The sequence below is a fragment of the Setaria italica genome, chromosome II (assembly GCF_000263155.2).
Source record: "Setaria italica strain Yugu1 chromosome II, Setaria_italica_v2.0, whole genome shotgun sequence".
NCBI lineage: Eukaryota > Viridiplantae > Streptophyta > Magnoliopsida > Poales > Poaceae > Setaria > Setaria italica.
In genome coordinates, this window is record NC_028451.1 from 47,519,323 (window position 1) to 47,538,843 (window position 19,521).

At 46.5% G+C, this 19,521-nt stretch overlaps 2 protein-coding genes across 2 annotated transcripts; one reads left to right on the forward strand and one right to left on the reverse strand.

The window, feature by feature from the left end:
* The first annotated feature begins 1,592 nt into the window (after positions 1-1,592).
* Positions 1,593-6,725, forward strand: LOC101776300 (ubiquitin carboxyl-terminal hydrolase 24). The gene is made up of 7 exons (XM_004958534.2): positions 1,593-1,991; positions 2,528-3,238; positions 3,316-3,503; positions 4,012-4,253; positions 4,941-5,083; positions 5,473-5,649; positions 5,910-6,725. The coding sequence occupies exons 1-7, from the start codon at positions 1,959-1,961 to the stop codon at positions 6,096-6,098; spliced, it is 1,683 nt and encodes a 560-aa protein (XP_004958591.1). The 5' UTR covers positions 1,593-1,958; the 3' UTR covers positions 6,099-6,725.
* A 985-nt stretch (positions 6,726-7,710) lies between these two features.
* LOC101776697 (protein EARLY RESPONSIVE TO DEHYDRATION 15) lies at positions 7,711-9,078 on the reverse strand. The gene is made up of 2 exons (XM_004958535.3): positions 8,727-9,078; positions 7,711-8,549 (listed from the first exon to the last, which is right to left on the reverse strand). The coding sequence occupies exon 2, from the start codon at positions 8,525-8,527 to the stop codon at positions 8,045-8,047; it is 483 nt and encodes a 160-aa protein (XP_004958592.1). The 5' UTR covers positions 8,528-8,549; positions 8,727-9,078; the 3' UTR covers positions 7,711-8,044.
* Positions 9,079-19,521: the final 10,443 nt, after the last annotated feature.

Here is a 19,521-nt window from a genome sequence, read left to right on the forward strand (position 1 = left end):
TTCTCCAACAGAGAAGTGTTTCTGGCAGGTGGGGTCGACCCTGTGATTTGTCTCCGTGGCAAATGGATCCCAATCTGTCATGATTTGAAATATTTGAATATATAAAACTTTTGAGTTTTGAGAGCTGATTTCAGTTTAGGAGGACTCTTCACTCTTCTAGCTTCACCAAACTTTTTGATTTTTATCAGCAAGCCGTTTCGAGAAATGTTCTTCCAAACGACCTTTTAGTTTTTTTTTCCTGAAAGATCAAACGACCTTTTAGTTTTAGTAGGCAGTATGGCACAGTTTTAGCTCCAAGATTTATAAAGGATTTTTGGAATTTGCATGATAGAATAAGATTTATATTCAACAAGCCCCAGACTAATAATAAATTGTTCAAGAAAAATACCTTTAAATGTGCATACAGCTACAGGTGAGCTGCTTCAAAAGTTCTTGACTTAGAGCCGTAGTCTTACAAAGCATGTTTCAAAGCTAACACTCGTTTCCTTAAAAGAAACTAATACTCGCATTACAACCGTATGTCCATATCTCAAATAACAAGCTTTTGTTGTTCTGTTCAAGTTTGAAGCATCAAACAATAAGTTTAGCTTGCACTATTTTAAGGATGCATGCAATGGAGGTGCTTAGGAGAGAAAAAAATGATTTCTTTCGCCACGTAATGCGCACCAAGTGCTTATAGCCTTATAGGAATAAGGTGCTTACATCTCTACCGGTTGCTTAGGGCGTGCTAACAAGGTAAAATCAAGCTTATTTATGCATCGATTTGCATTGTACGGATTATTTTTATGCATATTGATATACTTAATCGTGCGACAACAGTGATCTCTCCTTGCACACTAATACTTACTTTGTAGTGTACATGTTCTAAAGTCTCACATCACATCAAAAACTTCACCTTGAAGTTCCGAACTCATACAATCAAGTGATATTATTGGAGCAAACTCTTTTATAGGATCTCACGAGCTTGGATTTTCACAACCACCATGCATAAAGATTCGTGTTTCCAACCAAGTATAGATCATGTTTTACACTAATGATCTAAAAAAACTCTGAACCAAATAAGAAAGTTTACTGAGGTTTTTAGCAAGAGTTATGGAAACTTCAAACATAACGTTCCAAAAAAAACTATTTTTTACCAGGGAATCTTTTGGTAGTTGCAACTTCCAATATTATTTTTTTTGTTGTTACATGTGTAACTGAAAGATACTTCAAAGTCCTAGTCCTAATCTAGAGGGAAAATGCTTAAATTATTTTCAAAAAAATACGAGTCGAATTGATAAATCGAGTTAGTTTTTAGCACACTCTCCTCTGCAAGTTGAATTCAAAGGGCTAGTTGGATTCATGTCATTACAATTTTCAAGAATTGGAAACTTTCCATCGGTTGTGTCACTGACAGGTGGGGGCTACCTCAGTCACTAACAATTGATAATGGCATTTTTCAAGTTATTAAAAATGATAATGGCATGCATGAAATTATTCCAATTTCAAAAGCGAGTTTGTTCACCAACCGTCCCGCTGCCCAACTAAAAAAAACCGCGCGGGCAGCCCGTGCCGCCCCACGTACAGCCCAGCCCACATTCGCCCGACCGCATCGACAAATACTACCAACCCAAGCAACCCCCGTCCTCCTTCCTCCCAAGTCCCCACGCCTCTCCCCTCCCCTCCCCTCCCCAAACCCTACGCCTCGCCGCCCCGGGGCTTCGCCGTCCCCGCCGCCCAACCCCATCGCGCCGCCCCAGCCCCGCCGCGCGGACCAGCGACCGCCTCCCCGAACGGAACCGTGCCGTGCGGCTGGTCTCGCGGACGGCCACCCCGACTCGGCGCCGCCCGCCGCCGCCTTTGATGTCTCCCACCTGCGACCTCGGCTTCCTCTGGCCCCGGTCGCAGAAGAGCTCCCAAGAGGTTTCCCGAGCGGCCACTTCCGGCGCACAGAGATTGGCCTCCCCACCGCAGTCGAGATGAGTGGCGGCGGCAGCGGCAGCGGCGACAAGGTACCCATCTGCCTCTCCTCCCGTCCGTGTGTTTGCATTGGCGTCGTTACGGCGTAATTGCGTGGTTACTGCTTGTCCGCTGCTTTGAGCGTGGGGCATTAAAGTGCGCCGGGGTGGTTGGATGGTTGGGGTTCGGGTGAGTTGATTGGGTAGGGTTTTTGTAGTACTCGGCATGACGATTCAATGCTGCTGCGTGTGCGTGAATCATACCCGCGTTACTAGAGAGCATAAGCAGTTACTATTGTATCGGACTGTTTATTCGGTTGGGATGTTTTAGGTGATGATCATTGACCAGTGCTTAAGATATTACTTGCTTTCAAGTTTTGCGATGCAGCGTACGAGTATGGCACTAGTTCTGCTGTAACTAAAAGTAGAAATTATAGTTTCCTTAAATACTTAGAGCTCCTTTCCAAAGGGCTCTCAGCACAACTAGTTCCATATGCAGTAGATTTTGTGGCATGGGTTATGTTAACAGTCAAAGTTGCCCAAGTCGTCCTGGTTTTCTACTTATCTAGTTGCCTCTGTATGTGACGCAGATGTTGCTGTTTGGGTCCTTCACGGAGGACGAGACGAAGTTGTTCCAGGGTCAGCCTCTCAAAAGTCCGACTAAAAGTGTGAACAGATCATGGGAACTACCAGAGATCCAGTTTGGTTCACTGAACTTTTCAGTGCTGAGTTTACAGAAAGCATCGAGTCCTATTTCTAAAGGTGTTGTTCTTCCAGCAAAATCAGCAGATGCTCAGAGCAGTACCATTACAAGGGAGAATGCATGCAGCAATAAAAAGGAAGCTGCAGGATCTAGCTTTCCAAATGGTGGACCAGTTCTGGCTAATGGATGCCCCCCTGTGAATGTTTCTCCTACCAATGGTGTATTAGAGAATGTGAAGAAGACGGAGGCTGTTGTTCCTCCAGTTGTGCCTGCCAGAAACATCAGCAATGCAGCACCACATTCAGTGTCAGAGGTGGACAAGGATGGCATCAAATCCACTCAAAGCAAAAAGTTAAATAAGGAAAAGGAAATAACTGAAAATGGAAGCCCAATTGTTGATACACCTATTGTTGCAACTCCAGCAGACGAGGCGGTCACAAGCTTAAACAAGAAAGCCTCTCAGAACATGCTCTTGCTTCCTCATGGTTTGAGGAACACAGGAAATATTTGCTTCCTGAATGCAACTTTGCAGGCGTTGCTTTCATGCTCGCCTTTTGTCCACCTTTTACAGGATTTGAGGAACCGAAGTATACCTAAGGTACCTAAACAAATCAGTCTGATGTAGTTTTGGTGCTTATTTGATTTCCTTTGTTCTGACCAATTGTTTCATTTTAGGTTGGCTACCCAACTCTCAATGCATTTGTTGAGTTCATCTCTCAATTTGATGTGCTTGATGAGTCAGTTATGAAGAAAAATGAGAAAGCTGTTACAGTTGCTGCAAAACCACTTAATCCTGCCATGTTTGATGCTGTTCTCAAAAACTTTACACCAGATGTGCCGGCTGGAATATCTGCTCGGCCAAGGCAAGTGCTTGCTAGTTCTGTTCTTAGGCATGTTTTTTTTTCTTTATGAGGGAGTTTAGCTCCTAAAGTTGTGGATGACGTGCCTGCTAGTTGAATATAGCAATTGATCAATTATTCTGTTGTGTTGAGGCTTTAATCCCATCGAGTCTAGCAAGTAGCAACACCTGGATAACATATTGATAGATTTTTAGCTGATACCACAAATGCTTATATATCTTGATTGTTCTCTATCGGGGACTAAGTTTTGCACATCTATGTTGGAAGTTATGGATACAATGGTGGTCATGTATGATCATTTCAAAGGCTCCCAAATGGTCTGATGGCATTTGATGCTGCTGACTGTGTTATTGAGTTTATTCTGACAGTTGTTTGTACAGAGTATAGACAGTGTGCATGCCGTTATATGTTTACTTTGTTTTTTGGTTAATGTCCAGTTTAAATTGTTACCTCCCTTGCAAATGAAGCTTTTGTTTCAGTTTGTGATGCTATACACTTCTATGTTCTTCAGGCAAGAAGATGCTCAAGAGTTCTTAAGTTTTGCCATGAATAGAATGCATGACGAACTGCTGAAGCTTAATGGCAATGTTTCAAATGCAAAGGAGGGTATGGTTGTTTCTTCTGCTGATGATGATGCTTGGGAGACTGTTGGACGAAAGAACAAATCTGCAATAGTTAGAACTCAGAGTTTCGTTCCCTCTGAACTAAGTGCTATTTTTGGGGGGCAGTTACAGAGTGTTGTGAAAGCTGCAGGTAATTTGTATTGTCCTGAGAGAGAGAACATGCTTTTTTTCTTGGTAAAAAAAACTGAATAGAATCTTGATATATGAGAGAACCTTTTGGAAAGCTGTGCTTTTTCTTGATTTGTCATGCTCCCATGAAAACAATTTTAGAATTTTTTTGTAATCAATTCCCAACTCTGTAAACCTTGCTTTATTGGGCCCATTTAATGTGTGCTGAACAACTCCAGTTGTTTGTTGTCACCTTTTGCCTCCTGTGCATGCTGTTATAGCTTCTTCTTCTTTTTTGTTTCTACCCAGCCCAATATCAGATTCATTAGCTTTTACAGCAAGAACATCCTATATGTTGTCAATTAAATCTGCATATGTTGTATCTTTACTAGAACAGAAAAGAATTTAGAACTATTCTGTGTCCTGTAAAGTTGCTCATCAAGTTATCATTATTCCCAATTTTGTGTTGTGATTGCCATTGAAGTTTTGCTGAAATTGCATGTATATGCATGTCTATCAGTAGTCAGTGCTGCTCCTGCAATCCTGTGAGTTAAAAGAGCTCCATTCAAGTACTTCTATTTTTCCCACTGGAATATGATCTCATGATTAGTTGGTAACCATAGGGTGCAACTTATGCTTGAGTAGGCCCACTTGTACTGTTTCCTACCAACCTTCTCACTGTTGTGTATATTTTCTTTGCACCTGCCAGGTAACAAAGCATCGGCTACTGTTCAGCCCTACCTACTGCTCCACCTCGATATATTCCCAGATGCAGTTCAGACACTTAACGATGCACTTAATCTTTTCTCTACTCCTGAGTCTTTGGAAGGATACAGAACAGCTGCTGGAAAGGTAATACCTTGTCACTTTGTGTTTAGTAATTTGATCTTGAATTTCATTACACACAATACAAGTGATGCCATCCATGAGTATCATGCAATGCATTTTGCTTGCGATACTGCTTGTGAAGACAAAATTGTAAAATGTATCTTCTAGTTTGTTTTACGAGATGCATTCTAGAATGATTTTACATATTTTTTTGGACTTGAAGATGGGTACATGCCTTGTCAGTTACCCTTTTATCTATTTGATTGTTCGTCTTTTGAAATTGCTATTTGAGCTGTAGTTTTTCTATATTTTTTTTATTTTCAGTGCCAGATATCTCTTCTTTCACAAAATAGATGCAATAACTTGTTGCAATCAGCTACAATTATAATGTAGTATCATACTTGATCTTGCAGGCTGGTTTGGTGACGGCTAGAAAATCATTCAAGATACACACGCTTTCAAAGATAATGATACTGCACTTGAAGAGGTTCAGTTATGGAAATCATGGGAGCACTAAAGTTTATAAGCCACTCCATTTCCCTCTCCAACTGGTCCTTAATCGTGATCTGCTGAGCTCACCGTCATCAGAGGTGATAATTTGCTGGACATGCCTCTGCAAATGTTTCTTCGAAATATTTGTTGATATCTTCTATTGGATCAATGTTTTGCATGTGTATGCATGCTTTTATGTCACCAGTTGCCTCTATTGTCATATTTGTTGGACATTTAGGATCAGTATATTTAAGCATGAATTAAGTTTGTACAATCACTGCATGCAAATCCACTTGAGGCAAATGTACATGGTCATAACACATTGAGATGACATGCTGTTTATCTTCGTCATATGCAGGGAAGAAAATATGAGCTTGTTGCGACCATCACTCATCATGGGAAGGACCCATACAGGGGGCACTACACTGCTCATTCAAAGAATGCCAACGGTCAGTGGCTTCGGTTTGACGATGATGCCGTCACACCTGTGGGCCAGAACGAGGTCTTGCATGACCAAGCATATATCCTGTTCTACAAGCAAGTCTGAAAGTACTACGCAGTTGATTAGTAGCCCTTATTGCTGCTGCTTAAACAGCCAGATATACCGTCTAACTATGGTACTGTTAATGTAGCTGCCGAGCGACCGCAGAGTATCGTGTTGAGCACCCTGGTTGCCTGTGTTTATTATTTATATATGCTCGGTTGCATAGCGAGAGGGGGATTTCTGTTCAGCCCATTTTGAGGTCCAGTAAAATTTAACTGAGCATCGTTGTAATGATCAGCAAGTAATCATGGGATGTTAATCATGGTCACCACTGCCGCTGGCAAACTGCTGGAAAAGGTTGTGCATAGAGTAGTTCTGGATTGGTTGGAAGAGAATACTGGAGCACTGGCGTGGCCATGTGCCTGTCTTCCTTTGAGAGAATGTCAAGAGCTGCAGGGCATGATTATCTGGTGCATGTGCCTTGCAAGCATGATTAGCCTGTTTGGAAAGCTTCAAATCATTTCGTTTTCATGGTGGCATAGCCCTGTCATGGAGCCCTTGCCCTTGACTGCAACATACCAAAGGAAGGTGTGAAGTTAGTACGATGTCATCCGACATGAACTTATGTTTTGTTTTGCCAAGCTTCTGCCCACAGAATTTTGGCTTAGTTGTTTTTCTTTTCTTTCTTTCTTTGGGACAAGGAGTTCTGTTGAAAGTTGAAACCAATGTTCCACAAAGCCATGAGAGGAATTGTGAAAAGATAGCGACGAATGGACTGAACTGGTTTTGACACCAGGCAAGCAGATTTCGCAGAAGGTTAGGGAAGCAAGCTGCACTTTTGTAGTCTCTTATTTTAACTGCAATCGATAAGGCCTGATGGCAGTCAGTGCGGCTGTGGCAGTCGTAGGTTTCTTGATTCTCAGAACTTTGTGGCATTATCGAGCAAGCAAATTCAGTTGTTCATCAGTGTTTTTTGCGACAGAAGTTTCAACGATCAAAGTACAAAGTTCATTTTTTCTTCACTGTAGTCACTACTAGACAAAGTAGACAGTAGATGCTGACGGCAGAGACCGCTAGGCATCCAAAAGGCCATCTCGACAGTTGCTCATGTTGCTGCTTGGCTTCATGTAGGATTTTGAAGCCTTAACAACTCAGTGCCATCTGCACTCGATAAAAGTTGAAATAAAGCAAAGCTATCTGAAACAGAGTGAAACGATAGAAAAACAGAGCGAGGCAGAGTGAAGCGTCCTGAAATAGACCAGGCAACCTAAAGCAGGGCCAAATCCGCTGATCAATACTCCCATCCTGCAGACATCAATTTGAAGCCGTTTGCTCGTTTCCATCTAGCATCTATCATTTGCTTGAGTGCTGCACCAATTTGAGAGATCCAAAGGAGCTCTCAGTCCCTTTTGTGCAGCGACACAGTGCTACCTTTCGACACTACCTGATGCTTGTACCACCGTGTACCATCGCTCAACACTCATCACCATCCCCATCAGCTTTTCCTAAGAACTAGATCAAGTCTTACTTGATCATCAATCGCCTGTAAACCTCACGATGGCATTGGCATCGTCGAAGGGAGGAGCGATTCAAGCAGAATCACCATCATCGCAATCAGAGAAACGCATTTTCAGACTAGAATTCAGAGGACACATTTCCAAACAAAGAGCAAAGATGAAGGGAGAGGCGCCTGGTGAAGAGTTCTAACATTAGACTGCTTGCCATCTTATATCCAACAACATGAACAAGGAGGAGGAGGAGGAGTATGATTCTACATCACTCCTTTTTTTTGGTTGTTTTTTTCTCTTTTCTAAGACAGCTCGATCGACCTGACCTGAACTGAACACGAGAAACTACAAGGAGAGGAGATCACCAGCAGACGCCTTGGTTGATTCTCTCCTCTCTCTTTTTAGTTGTATACACAGAAACAGACTACTAAGCTTGAAGTTACACTGGACAGCAGCGGCAGCAGCCATCGTCGGTCGTCGCCATGAGACGAAGAAAGGTCTCTAGCGAGGCTGGTGGATGACGCGGCGCGCGGCGCCCCTGACGCCGACGTGCTGCGCGGGCTTGTCCGCGTGCCTCTGCTGCTGGGCGCGCGGCGAGGGCGCACCGACGACGGCCCTCGGGGATCCGAGGCTGACCGCTCTGAGCACGTCGAGGTCGTACGCGGCGGGCTTGGCTGCCTGGTGGTGGTGGTCGGGGGCGTAGAAGAGGTCGTCGGTGCCGACCATGTCGAGCAGGTCGACGGAGTCGTCGGGGAGGAGCGCGGCGACGTCGACGTCGGCGTCGTCGGGGAGCGAGAGGAGGGCGGCGTCGTAGGCTGCCTCGTGGAGCTGGTGCTGTCGGAACCAGTGGTCCCGGAACCAGGCGGTGGTCTTGACGAGCTCCCACCACTCGGGCGAGAAGTCCTCCACCTGGCGGTACGCCGCCGGGATGAAGAGCGGCGCGTTCGGGTTCAGCGACGACGACGCCATGGCCATGGTGCTCATCCTCGGTTCTCCTTTCTACTACCTGGAACAAGCACGGCAAGAAAAGCAGTCAGCTTTAGCCTCAGCTTCAGCGCAGAGCTCGTGCTCGTGCTCGAGCTACAGCAGCATCCCCGATCCGATCGTCCGAGCTCAGATCCGGAAGGGGAAATCGTTAACGTCACAGATCTGAGAAAGCTTTTCTGGTGGTGTTCGTGCTCACCTTTTCCTCGCTTGGCTCCGCTTCGCTTTGGACGTGCCGAGCGAGCGAGCGAACAGGGGGAATATCCCGTGCAGTTCTGGGGTGCCGTGCCGTGCCGTGCCGCGGTGGGGAGGGGGCGGGTGTTTATAGCCAGGCACCCAGGCGCGGTGCGACGACGACGACGAGCCGAGCCAGGCCGCGTGGGGTGGCTTCGGGTGGTGGTGGTGGTGGGTGGTGGCGGAGGGCCGGATGGGGAGTGGTCGGCTTCGGCTTGCTTTCTCCTCGGGGACGCGGTGTGGCCAGTGGGGTAAACGGCTGGCGCGTCTCGACCGGATTTTCTATGGGCGCCCTGTGGTTCGCGGCGCTCTGGTTGGTCTGTGCTGGTGTGGTGGTGGGGGAGAAGACGGGGAGTAGTTTATTGGGCACGAAGGTTCGTGGCTGATGAGGACGAAACGAGCTGGGAGGCGGACGTACGTACAACGTGTAAACCGTGGCAGCAGTCAACCGTGGCCGCTGGTTGTGTGGTTACATAATTCCGAGTTATGAGCTAGCATCAACTTTAGCCGATCTTTTCTTTTAAAACAAATTCTGACGCTGAGCATGCGTATCTTGATATTAAGACAAGTTATGGTACCACTACTATTATAAAAAAATCTGACCACCTGACCCGGTCTCAAACTCAAATCCAGGTGAATAGTTCGCCCAAGATTCCACAGCAAACATAATCTTGTTTTTCCCAACTTAACAAACTGATATTTTCATACTTTCATATACTAAAATATCTCACCTCTATGTTTTTCTATATTAAAAAATACCATCTCTATGTTTTTAATTGTTATAAGACGTGTGCTTGTCTAGACTGACCGACTGAGCTTAGACACCGACACCGACACCATTCGTAGGAGGAAAAAAAAGGCTCGCGTGCCTTTGTTTCAAAAACGATATTAATTTGTCGAATAGTGGCCTGCATGAATCTGCTCATTGTTATGCATGAATCTGACCAAATAAATAAGATCCGAAATAACTTAGTCCATCGAATTAATTAATTAATTAATATTCAAGGATGTAGCATACGGCATCAGGAACTAAACCACCAGGATTAGGAATGGACCCAAGCACGCTACAGACAAAGACGTCGCGATCCGAAATCGGCACGTCTTAATAAGCGAGATATTTAATACTTAATTGCAAATTGATTCGGTGAAACGTTCTTTTTTTTTAGCCATTGGGGTGATGGCATCAAGACAAAGTTGGGGGGCAGTTGCCACTTTGATTTCCACGCAAAATTCGTCATCACTGATTTTCAATGGCTTTTGGGAGTACGTGTAGAGGCATCGAGCGTTCAGCGATTTTGATCGCTCGTAGTACAGTACAGTGGAGTGGTTTTGCGATAGCCATTGGCGTCTGATCTCGCAACCTTTTGAGCTTTCGTCGTTCAAGAGTCAAAATTAAAAGAGGCTAGAAGATACATGCGACCCTCAATTCAAGAGTCAGATTTTTGAATAACCGTGCCGAGACTCGACATATTTTACGATCCAAACTTCATTCACGCATGTTTAATATAGGTGTGATGTATGCATGAATAATTCTGGATGGTGGGGTTCAACCAATTTTCTTGTACCATATGGTTCACTCCTATTAGTAGAATAATGTATTAAGTGAGATGGTTTCATCATGGATAATTGGTACAATTCACCAACCAAATAAAAGGAGGGAAAGCTTTACCAGTTGTGCGGACGGATTAGCCTTAATTAACTTATTAGTAAGTAAGATCTTGGCTTTGTATTGCCGCTTTTCCTAGATATAGCATAGTAGTGCGTTTGCGATAAGATTGAATTGAAACTCGAAGTGAGAGCATGCATTTCCAGCCATACGGAGAGAATTACCCGCCTACCTGGATGGCCTGCCTAGTAGTTCTTTTGACCTGGATGGTCCGCCTGCCTAGCTGTTAGCTTCAACAGGTTGCTAAGCATTAAACAGTGGAGCTGTATTTGTTTATATTTATTTAATTTGAACCATTGGGAAAAGGGAACTGCTAAATCTGCCTGTGCTCATTATTATTTTGAACCATTCCATACATGAATCAAATGATTGAAGCAACCGAATCAAATGATTGAAGCAACCGAAACACCCTACGTGTAAGTGTGTAACACAAGTCGTGTTGTGTGCGTGGAAGGCGTGCATTCTTCGGGGGTGTTTGGCACATAGGGGCTAAAATTTAGCACCTGTCACATCGGACGTTTGATACTAATTAAGAGTATTAAACATTGGTTAATTATAAAACTAACTGCACAACCCCTAGGCTAAATTGCGAGACGAATCTATTAAGCCTAATTAGTCCATGATTTGACAATGTGGTGCTACAGTAACCATTCTTTAACGATGGATTAATTAGACTTAATAGATTCGTCTCGCGATTTAGCCTCGGAATTCTGCTATTAGTTTTGTAATTAGCTCACATTTAATCATCCTAATTAGCATCCGAATATCCGATGTGACAGGGCTAAAGTTTAGCCCATATCTCCCAAACACCCCGAACTTATCCTCTCTCGGAAAAAACGCAACTGGTATGCGCATGTTGACGGCTTCTTTGAATCAAAAGTCACACCACAGCGACTGGAAGACGACTCGAGCAGGGTCAACAGGCGGAACGTGGAAGCGCCGCAGATGACACGACTGACCCGCCGGTCGCATGCGTTCTCACGCCAAATTCCCCCGTCCCCGCCGGTGCCCGGCGAGGTTGTGCGACGCCGACGCCGACCTCGAGCGGGCGCGGTGGGCTGGGAGCCTGGGAGCCGGAGAGCGCCCACGATCCCGTCCCGTCGGATGCGCTGCCCGCCACGTAACGCTCGTACGATTGGTCTATTATCCTCCAAGATGATACTTCCTGCGATCTCGTCTGATCGAACTGATTATGGGAAAAAAAAAATAGAAACAAAGAAAGAAGAAGGATTGATTATCGACGAGGCAGCAGCGATATTTCTGCGTCGTCCGTCCCACGGTCCCACCCATGACCATGATCCCATGTTACCCGGGGCTCTGCATGTGCCAACCGCTGAGCAATCATTGGACGGGCCGTCCACGTCAGAGCGCGAGCATCGCTCGCTAGCTAGCACTAAACAACCGGATAAGCACGGGCGCTTTGGCTCGATTCGCGCTTGCAGCATGCAGTTGGGCATGCAAACCGGATCCGTTGATTAATTTTGTAAGTTAGGATCACATCGCATGTTTAATACCTCCTACCTGGAGGTCTAAACATAAACTAATTATAAAATTAATTGCGTAAATTGGATTAATTCGGGAGATGAATCTATTAAACTTGATTAATTCATAATTAGCATATATTTACCTAGCGTGATCAAATCATGGACTAATTAGATTTAATAGATTCGTCTCGTGAATTAATCTTTATTTATTCAATTAATTTTATAATTAATCTATATTTAATATCTAACTTAGATACGATAGGAATAAAAGGATCCGAACACCCCTTCAGCTCGATCGTCTCACTGACAGTGACCGGATCACTGGACCACCGCCTCTATGTACGGTCACACCACACCAGGAGTCGTCGCTGTCTTTGTTTCCTTTTCTCTCTTTTTGATCGAGTCGTCGTTGTAACCGGTGATGTGCACGCGGTAGACGGCCAATAGTAAGATAAAAGTGATTCTGGGTATTGTTTAGTTGGCAAAGTTTGGAGGTGTCAAATTACTGTTACAGCACTGTAGCACACTGTAGCGTTTCGTTTGTATTTGTGAATTATTGTCCAAATATTGACTAATTAGGCTCAAAAGATTCGTCTCGTAAAGTACAACAAAACTGTGCAATTAGTTTTTAATTTCGTCTACATTTAGTACTCCATGCATGTATCACAAGTTTGATGTGATGAGGAATCTTTTTTTTTTCATAGTGTCAAAGTTAGGAGTTGGGATGAACGGACCTGGTCCCGCTAGGAGGCACGGCTGCCTTGTTCTTGATGATCGTGATAAAGCTGCTGCTGTTTTGACGACGCTTCCTGCACTTGGTCGACAGTGACAACGTTACTGTCGCTAGCCGGCAGCTTCCTGCACCTGGACGGGTGCAGCCTGATCGTTTCGTTGAATAATCGGACAGATGGAACTGCACTCTGCATTCGCACTGCATCCACTCCTTTCGCGCTAAGCCAATGACACGTACGGATGGAGGAGGAATAATCAATCAGGAGGCGAAGTGATTATTCCACTGATTGGCCTCGTCGTCGGCGGAGCGATGATGATGGGATTTAGATGCGCCGGGTGATCGCGCGAGGTCTGTCGGGCAGAAGCAGCAGCAGGAGATGAGGAGAAAAGGAGAGATCAATCCATGCGCCCTCCGCTAGCTAGCTTTTTCGTAAAGCCACAGGCCAGCCGACATCACTGCATGCAATTGAAAATGAAGTCGGTGGGTGGGTGTACTGGTGTTTGTTAGAGTTTGATCTCCACCGATCGAGTCGGACCCTATCTCACGTCCTGATTGGGGATGCACAATCAACTCATGGTTGCGGTTTTCCATCAAGCAGTGCTATAAAGAGTGAGGTGAGGTGGGCTGGGGGTACGCATGCCGAAGTTCGCCGCGCCCACTTGCCCACCTAACAGAATTGAGAACCCGATCTACTAGCGCTGTAAGCAGTGGGAAGTTCCACCGCCACTCGCGTCGCGCTGCCACCGCCCACACTAGCCATCGACGCCACCGTCACCGCCCATGGCCAGCTCTTCTTCTAAGACCGATGGTTGTTTTCTCTAATCTCTGTACTATCTCTCTCTGCCTCTCGATTTCTCTTGATCAAGACCCACTAGATGTGCTGTCGTTGATCACTTATTTGAGTAACTAAGTTAAGTGCTAAGCTAGTTGAGATCCTTCAATGGTATCAGAGCCGTGTTTTGACAAAAATCTAGTTTGGGGAAGTTACTCTCGCGATTAAGAAGGAGGGGAATCGAATCAAAGAGAGAACCTAACCATAAAGACGACGACCGTCGGACTTCAACCGACGGCCGCCGGTAGTCAAACCCTAACCCTACGAGAAGATCCAAAGAAAGGGAAACGGGGTTGGGGAGCTTATCTTTATTCCAAATGTCACCGGATCCGCTCCGGGAAGAAGCCAGGCTCCGCCGTCGACGCTTGCGCCGCTAAGGGCCTCCTCGCAGCGCCGCTCGACGGCAATGCACTCACCCTTGGGTGAACGCATGCGCCGACAAAGGGGGCTGTGGAGGGGCCACCAAGGCCGCTAGCGAAGGGTGGAAGGGGGAGCCGCGCGCGTCGTCGAGCTTCGATCCGCTCCGCTGACGGCTTTGCCCGCTCCGCTTGGTGCCACCACTCACTCGCGCTTACGGCGGAGAAGGAAGGAAATGACCTAGGGTTGACTGGGCGCGACGCGGAAGGGGGTTTTGTTTCCCCGAAAACGATGCTCAGCCGTTGATTACGAATGGACAGCCGAGATACGTCGGGCCGGCTTTCGGCCAAGACGGAAGGTGGAATTGGCGGCTCAGGCCTAGGCTAGCCTAGGAAAGCCACACGGGCAAACACGTTAAGCAGGGCGGGTCATATTGTCGCGTGGGCCGGCAGAACCGTAAACTTTGAGCCCTTTTTTTCCTTTTTCTTTTTTCAGCGAATTTACGTATTTTTCCTAGAAATTGATTAATGGCTAAAGTAAAATTAGTTTTTAAGGAATTTTTTTCCTGTGGGTAAAATTCATGAATTAAGTTTGAGGCTCAGTAAGCTTCCGCTGTGTTAAGTTTAAGTTAAGTTGAATTTTTGGCATTATTTTGCCAATTTAAGCATTAAGTCAAGATTTTTTATTTATCTTTCTAGTTAAATTGGAACCAACGGGAAACTTTAATTAGAAAATAAGTAATTTTTCTGAGTATAATAATTTTATCTACTTACCAACGTTGTTGATAAGATTATTACAGTAGCAAGTTTTATTTTGTCATTATTGATTCTATTTCTTCCCAACGGTGATGTAGAATTAATATTGATATTTCATGTTTTAATTCGACCTACGTGGAATTAATTCATGTGTTGTTTTGTTTCTGAATTTTATTTTTCATGCAATCCATTAAGTTATATTTCGTCCATAGAGCCTCACAATGGAGGGATTTACGACTCATGGTGAAAGAAGATTGAGATAGCGCTTGCGCTGTCAGACATTGATCTCACACTGACAACTGATTGCTCCGTTGCTCCTGAGGACCCCGTGAGGGGTGAAAATGAGCGATGAGGATTTCACCACCCGAGTACGTGAGCATGCACCACCTGTTAGAGCGAAGTATGATCTTGATCGTGTGCAATGGGATCAATCGAACCGCAAGTGCTTGATGGTGATTAAGAGCTCCATTGAGGGGGCAATAAGGGAAGCAATCCCAGAATGTACCACCGCTACTCCCTAAGGAAGGTGGAGAGTTAGTTTACTGGCTCTTCAAAAGCTTATGCAAGCACTCTTATTAAGGGCTCCTTTGGCAGGGCTCCTCGCGAGGGGCTCCTCGTGCGGAGCCGGAGCCGGAGCCGCGGAGCTACTTTTTTGGGCTCCTCCATGCAGGTCTAAAACGGCTCCGGCTCCTCCCAAATGTGCCAAAAAATGGCTCCGCGGTCAATGCCGTTTGGTGCGGCTCCGGCTCCTCCGTGCTTCGGTAAGCGCACGGAGCCGGAGCGGGAGCCCTGCCAAACTGGCCCTAAGATTCTTGTCATTGAGAAATATACTGGTGGAGGGGTAAGAGAGCATATATTGAGGATGAGTAACATGGCATCCAAGCTCAAGCCTATGGACATGGGGCTCAGTGATGAGTTTCTAGTTCATTTAATTTTTGCCTCTTACGAGCAGGTCCCACTGGTCATTGAGATAAAGAGGAGGTAGGCTGGGCCGGGAATTGGATAGGAAGGATTTTGGCCCAATTAAACTAGCTCGGTTTCTAATTCAAACGAAATCGAATTCAAATGAATTTTGAAATATAATTTTCATCCAATAAAAACCTAGTGCAAACTATACGGCATGAATGCACAAAACAAAATTATATAACCTATATTGATTATTTATTTAGAAAAATACATATTTTTCTATAATCAAATGTTTTGCAACGAACTAATTGTTGGAAAATTTTAGAAATACGAGAAAAATCTATTGTTTTATTAGTGTTAATTGTTCACATCCCAAAATAGAAATTTTGGGGTGTGACACATGGGACATGGCACGGGATGATGGGACGATGGCAGGAGAGAGGACGATGGGTGGGTTCCAGTTCCTCGCTTGCCGGCCGGCTGGGTCGCCGTCGCCGCTGCCGATGCCGGAGCGAGTCCGTGCCGGCCCCCCGTACGAAGCCGCTGCGAGCGAGAGGGCGCGGCGCCCGGCTCGAGAAATCCCTTTCGATCGCGTGGGTGCCACTCCGGCGTCTCCGCGCGGGCCACCTCACCTGGTACACGCGCGCTGTGAACGCGTGACCGCGCCGCGCTGCGAAATCATGGTCCCGTCGAGCGCAATGATCCGTCATCGGTCGATCCTGTCCAGGTTCCCTGCTGCGTGCCGTGCCGTGGATAACTGCCGGCCGGTCCCAACGGCACAGTCCTGTCTGCGATTGATGCTACGCTTTTCCTGTGCAAGCGCCATTGAGTGCGGTGTTTCAGTCTTTCAGAGGTGCAGGTGCAACAACCGGGGGGCGGTGAGCGCGGATGAGGCAAACACACGGCACGGGACGGCGGTTTTCGATCGCTCAACCCTCAGTATCGGATCATGTCTTTTGCTCATACCAAAGCAAGCTGATGATAGACGAGGAATCATCTGTCGTACGATGGAGGCATGGAGCAATGGAGCATGTATCTCAATCCTCACAAACTAGCATCCATGGCGATGGTCTAAGGTGGTGCCCCACAGAACGGCATTAGCTTTGCTGTCCAGGGGGTAGTGCTGCGCCTAGGTGCAGGACCAGCGAACCAACGCGACGGCCAACGGTAAATGAAGCCTTCGGGCACGGTACACGCGCTTGGTCTTTACAGTGTTCGATTCTTCCGGCTTCTACTGCATCATCCACACTCCCTCCGTTTGGTGGTCATACTGTACGCACATGTCGTTTCCGACGTAGCTGGAAAAGGCTACATGGGTCTTTCCTTGCTTGTGCTCTACTGCTCTGCACAGCTCTCATCTCCTGTGCTTGCGCCTCACGCGGCATGTGAGGACGATGCTGCTGCCCTGCTGGGATAAGCGCCCGTGCCATCGTCAGGGGTACAAGCACAGGAGTTCCCACTGCATCCCAGTCCAGTCCCTACGACCCACCGATGGCAGTCGCTACCTTCTTGCCCCTGCCGCCCTCTTCCTCTTCTCCCATGATAGCTCCTCGAATGAATGATCGTACACACTGCAGCGTGAGAAGCTGTAGCTACTTATGGGTAAAGATGGAGCAGCAGCCGCATGGAATGACCGCAGCGACCGGCTTGATTTCTTCACCCACCGTTGTTACAGCCCGGCCACCAGTGATATAATTGATCTCACGTCCTCAATTAGTACATCCATGGAGTAAAGAAAAACAATTAGTACGTCCTTGTTAAGATTCATCGTGACGGCCGGCTCATATATGGTGCCTCTGGCCAGGGTGTTAGTGCAGGAGCAGGCAATCTTCAGAACATGCGAAGTGCTCTTCAGGCCGAACGGGAAGCATGTCGATCTACAAAACCATTTGCTATGCATTGCATCTGGTTCTGGCATGGGCAAGATCATCATTGAAACAGATGGGCTCACGGTGCAGCAGCATGCATTGGAAAGCTCAACCCATCATCTTTCAATTCTCCGAGTCCTTTTCAGAGAAGTCAAGCTCCAGCTGTTCGATTGGAGTCTAAAATGCTTATTGTACACGATCATGTAAACTGATTCGTGGCCTGACTCGATTCTGATAGGTATTACCGAATTGTGACCAGCGATTTAGCAAAATCCAAATAGTTTAGTTTGTTTCCTCACAAAGATTAGGTTTGACAGAAAGCTGCATGCTAAACTGACGAGTGGGCATGCACTTGGCTCTTGTTCTTTGCCACCAGCAGCTTTGCGAAAGAGGTTCTTTTGTAGAGTACTACGTTAGTGATCGGTCCCTGTCACCGATAACGGAGTCCGGTTTGTAGCCAGATTACGGTGGCGTCGCTTTCATACTTTCACATAATCGACCCCTCTAAGAAGCTAAGTTCACCACACTGGTTCTTCACGGCTCTCTGCAGCTACCAAACAGAACCACTCAGTAGGTTTGGTGGCCTCACAAGCATGCTTAGTTCTCTGGCGTAGAGCTAGATCGAAAGAAACCAGATCGCCCTGAATTCACGGTGCATACCGCTCCCAAGGAACACCACCACTCCCAAGGACAGATGGAAGAAGATGAAGCTGGACGGACCGAGGAAGTCGAAGCGGAGGAGGAAGACGAAGCGATACGGACGAGACGAGAGGATAAGATTGCGGAGCTGCGGTTCACGCGCTTTGACCTGTGGGACCCACGTCCAGGGGCTCTCGCGTTAGAGATAAGCAGAGAGTACCCTCTCTCTAGTCACCTCCATTTTTTTTTTGAGTGGCTACTGCAGGACCAACGAATGGATCAATGGGTCACGGAAGGAATGGATCCACATATTGACACGTGCGTTACTACGGGCAAAGTGTATGTGTATACATTATCGATTGCTTTTACGATTCTAAACAATAACGCTGTATATCCCATGCAATCTCAGCCGTTTAACGATGATATGACGATCACAACACCACGAATCTAATCCTGATAAATAAAAAAAACAATCCACAAGCCAATTCCATGAAACCCTGGCTTCAACTTCTTCTCTTTCAAGTTTTACAAGAGGAACCGGTGCGACTGCCAGTTCTCCGCGTTCGGTTTTTCACTCTTCCACTTGGCCCCGAATTCACAATGCATCCCACTCCGATCCGATCCGATCCCCAGCAAGAACACACCCCCGTCCATGTCTTCCTTGCCGCTCTCCTCTTCTCTCATTCTAGTTGCCCCCTCTCCTCCTCTCTCTCATTCTCGTCTTATTAGCAGGTATATGTGGACAAAGTCTCCATTTTCAGGCACCTCGAGAGGAGCCGGAGAGGTGAAGTATTTGTAGGGCCGGCGGGGAGTGAGCGACTTGAGTTCCTCACCCACCAGCCGGGCCACGGCCACAATTTGATCTTGTCATGCCCAGCATGTACATGCTCCAAGACAATATTGGCAAAAAAAAACAAGGCGAGGACGGTTGCTTGACGAACATTCAACACATCTTTTGTACACGGAGTGAGTGACTTGAGTGTTCCTCACCCACCAGCCGGGCCACGAGCCCACAACCGTATATAATTTGATCTTGCTATGCTCAGCATGTAGTACATTCTTCAAGGCAATATTGGCAATCATTCAGGAGTAGTAGTAACGAAAACAAGACGAACATTCAACAGATCTTCTACCCACATTACTATTCCGGGCGGCCACAACTGGGATCACGAAACCGATTCACTATCAGTCTATCATGCATGATATGGCTGCCTGTATGAAATCTGGAGAATTATTATCAACTAGCATTACGATTTACAAATTTGCAATGCAAGTTGGACACCATCCTCCGGCAGCAGCCTAGCACCTACAGCAGGCAGCATCTGAGGTCCGCGCATGAGGCTCAAGCGACCAGGATCAACAGGCGCATACATGTATGGATGCAAGCAGACGCAGCCATGCGCTGGGCATTGAAGAGTTCCTCAGGTGAGGGCCCTAACCTGGCTCCGCCGCTTCAGGGGACAGCTCTGTCGTGGCTCCGCCACTGTACCCAACCATTGTTGCTGCCCTGCATGTTCGTC

What these genes read in the sequence shown, in the direction of transcription:
- LOC101776300 (XM_004958534.2), top strand. Translation starts at nt 1,959, where the DNA reads ATGAGTGGCGGCGGCAGCGGCAGCGGCGACAAG. An exon ending in GCAGCGGCAGCGGCGACAAG is followed by an intron (nt 1,992 to 2,527) that starts GTACCCATCTGC and finishes TATGTGACGCAG; the next exon opens with ATGTTGCTGTTTGGGTCCTT. An exon ending in TGAGCTCACCGTCATCAGAG is followed by an intron (nt 5,650 to 5,909) that starts GTGATAATTTGC and finishes CGTCATATGCAG; the next exon opens with GGAAGAAAATATGAGCTTGT.
- LOC101776697 (XM_004958535.3), bottom strand. Translation starts at nt 8,527, where the DNA reads ATGAGCACCATGGCCATGGCGTCGTCGTCGCTGAACCCGAACGCGCCG.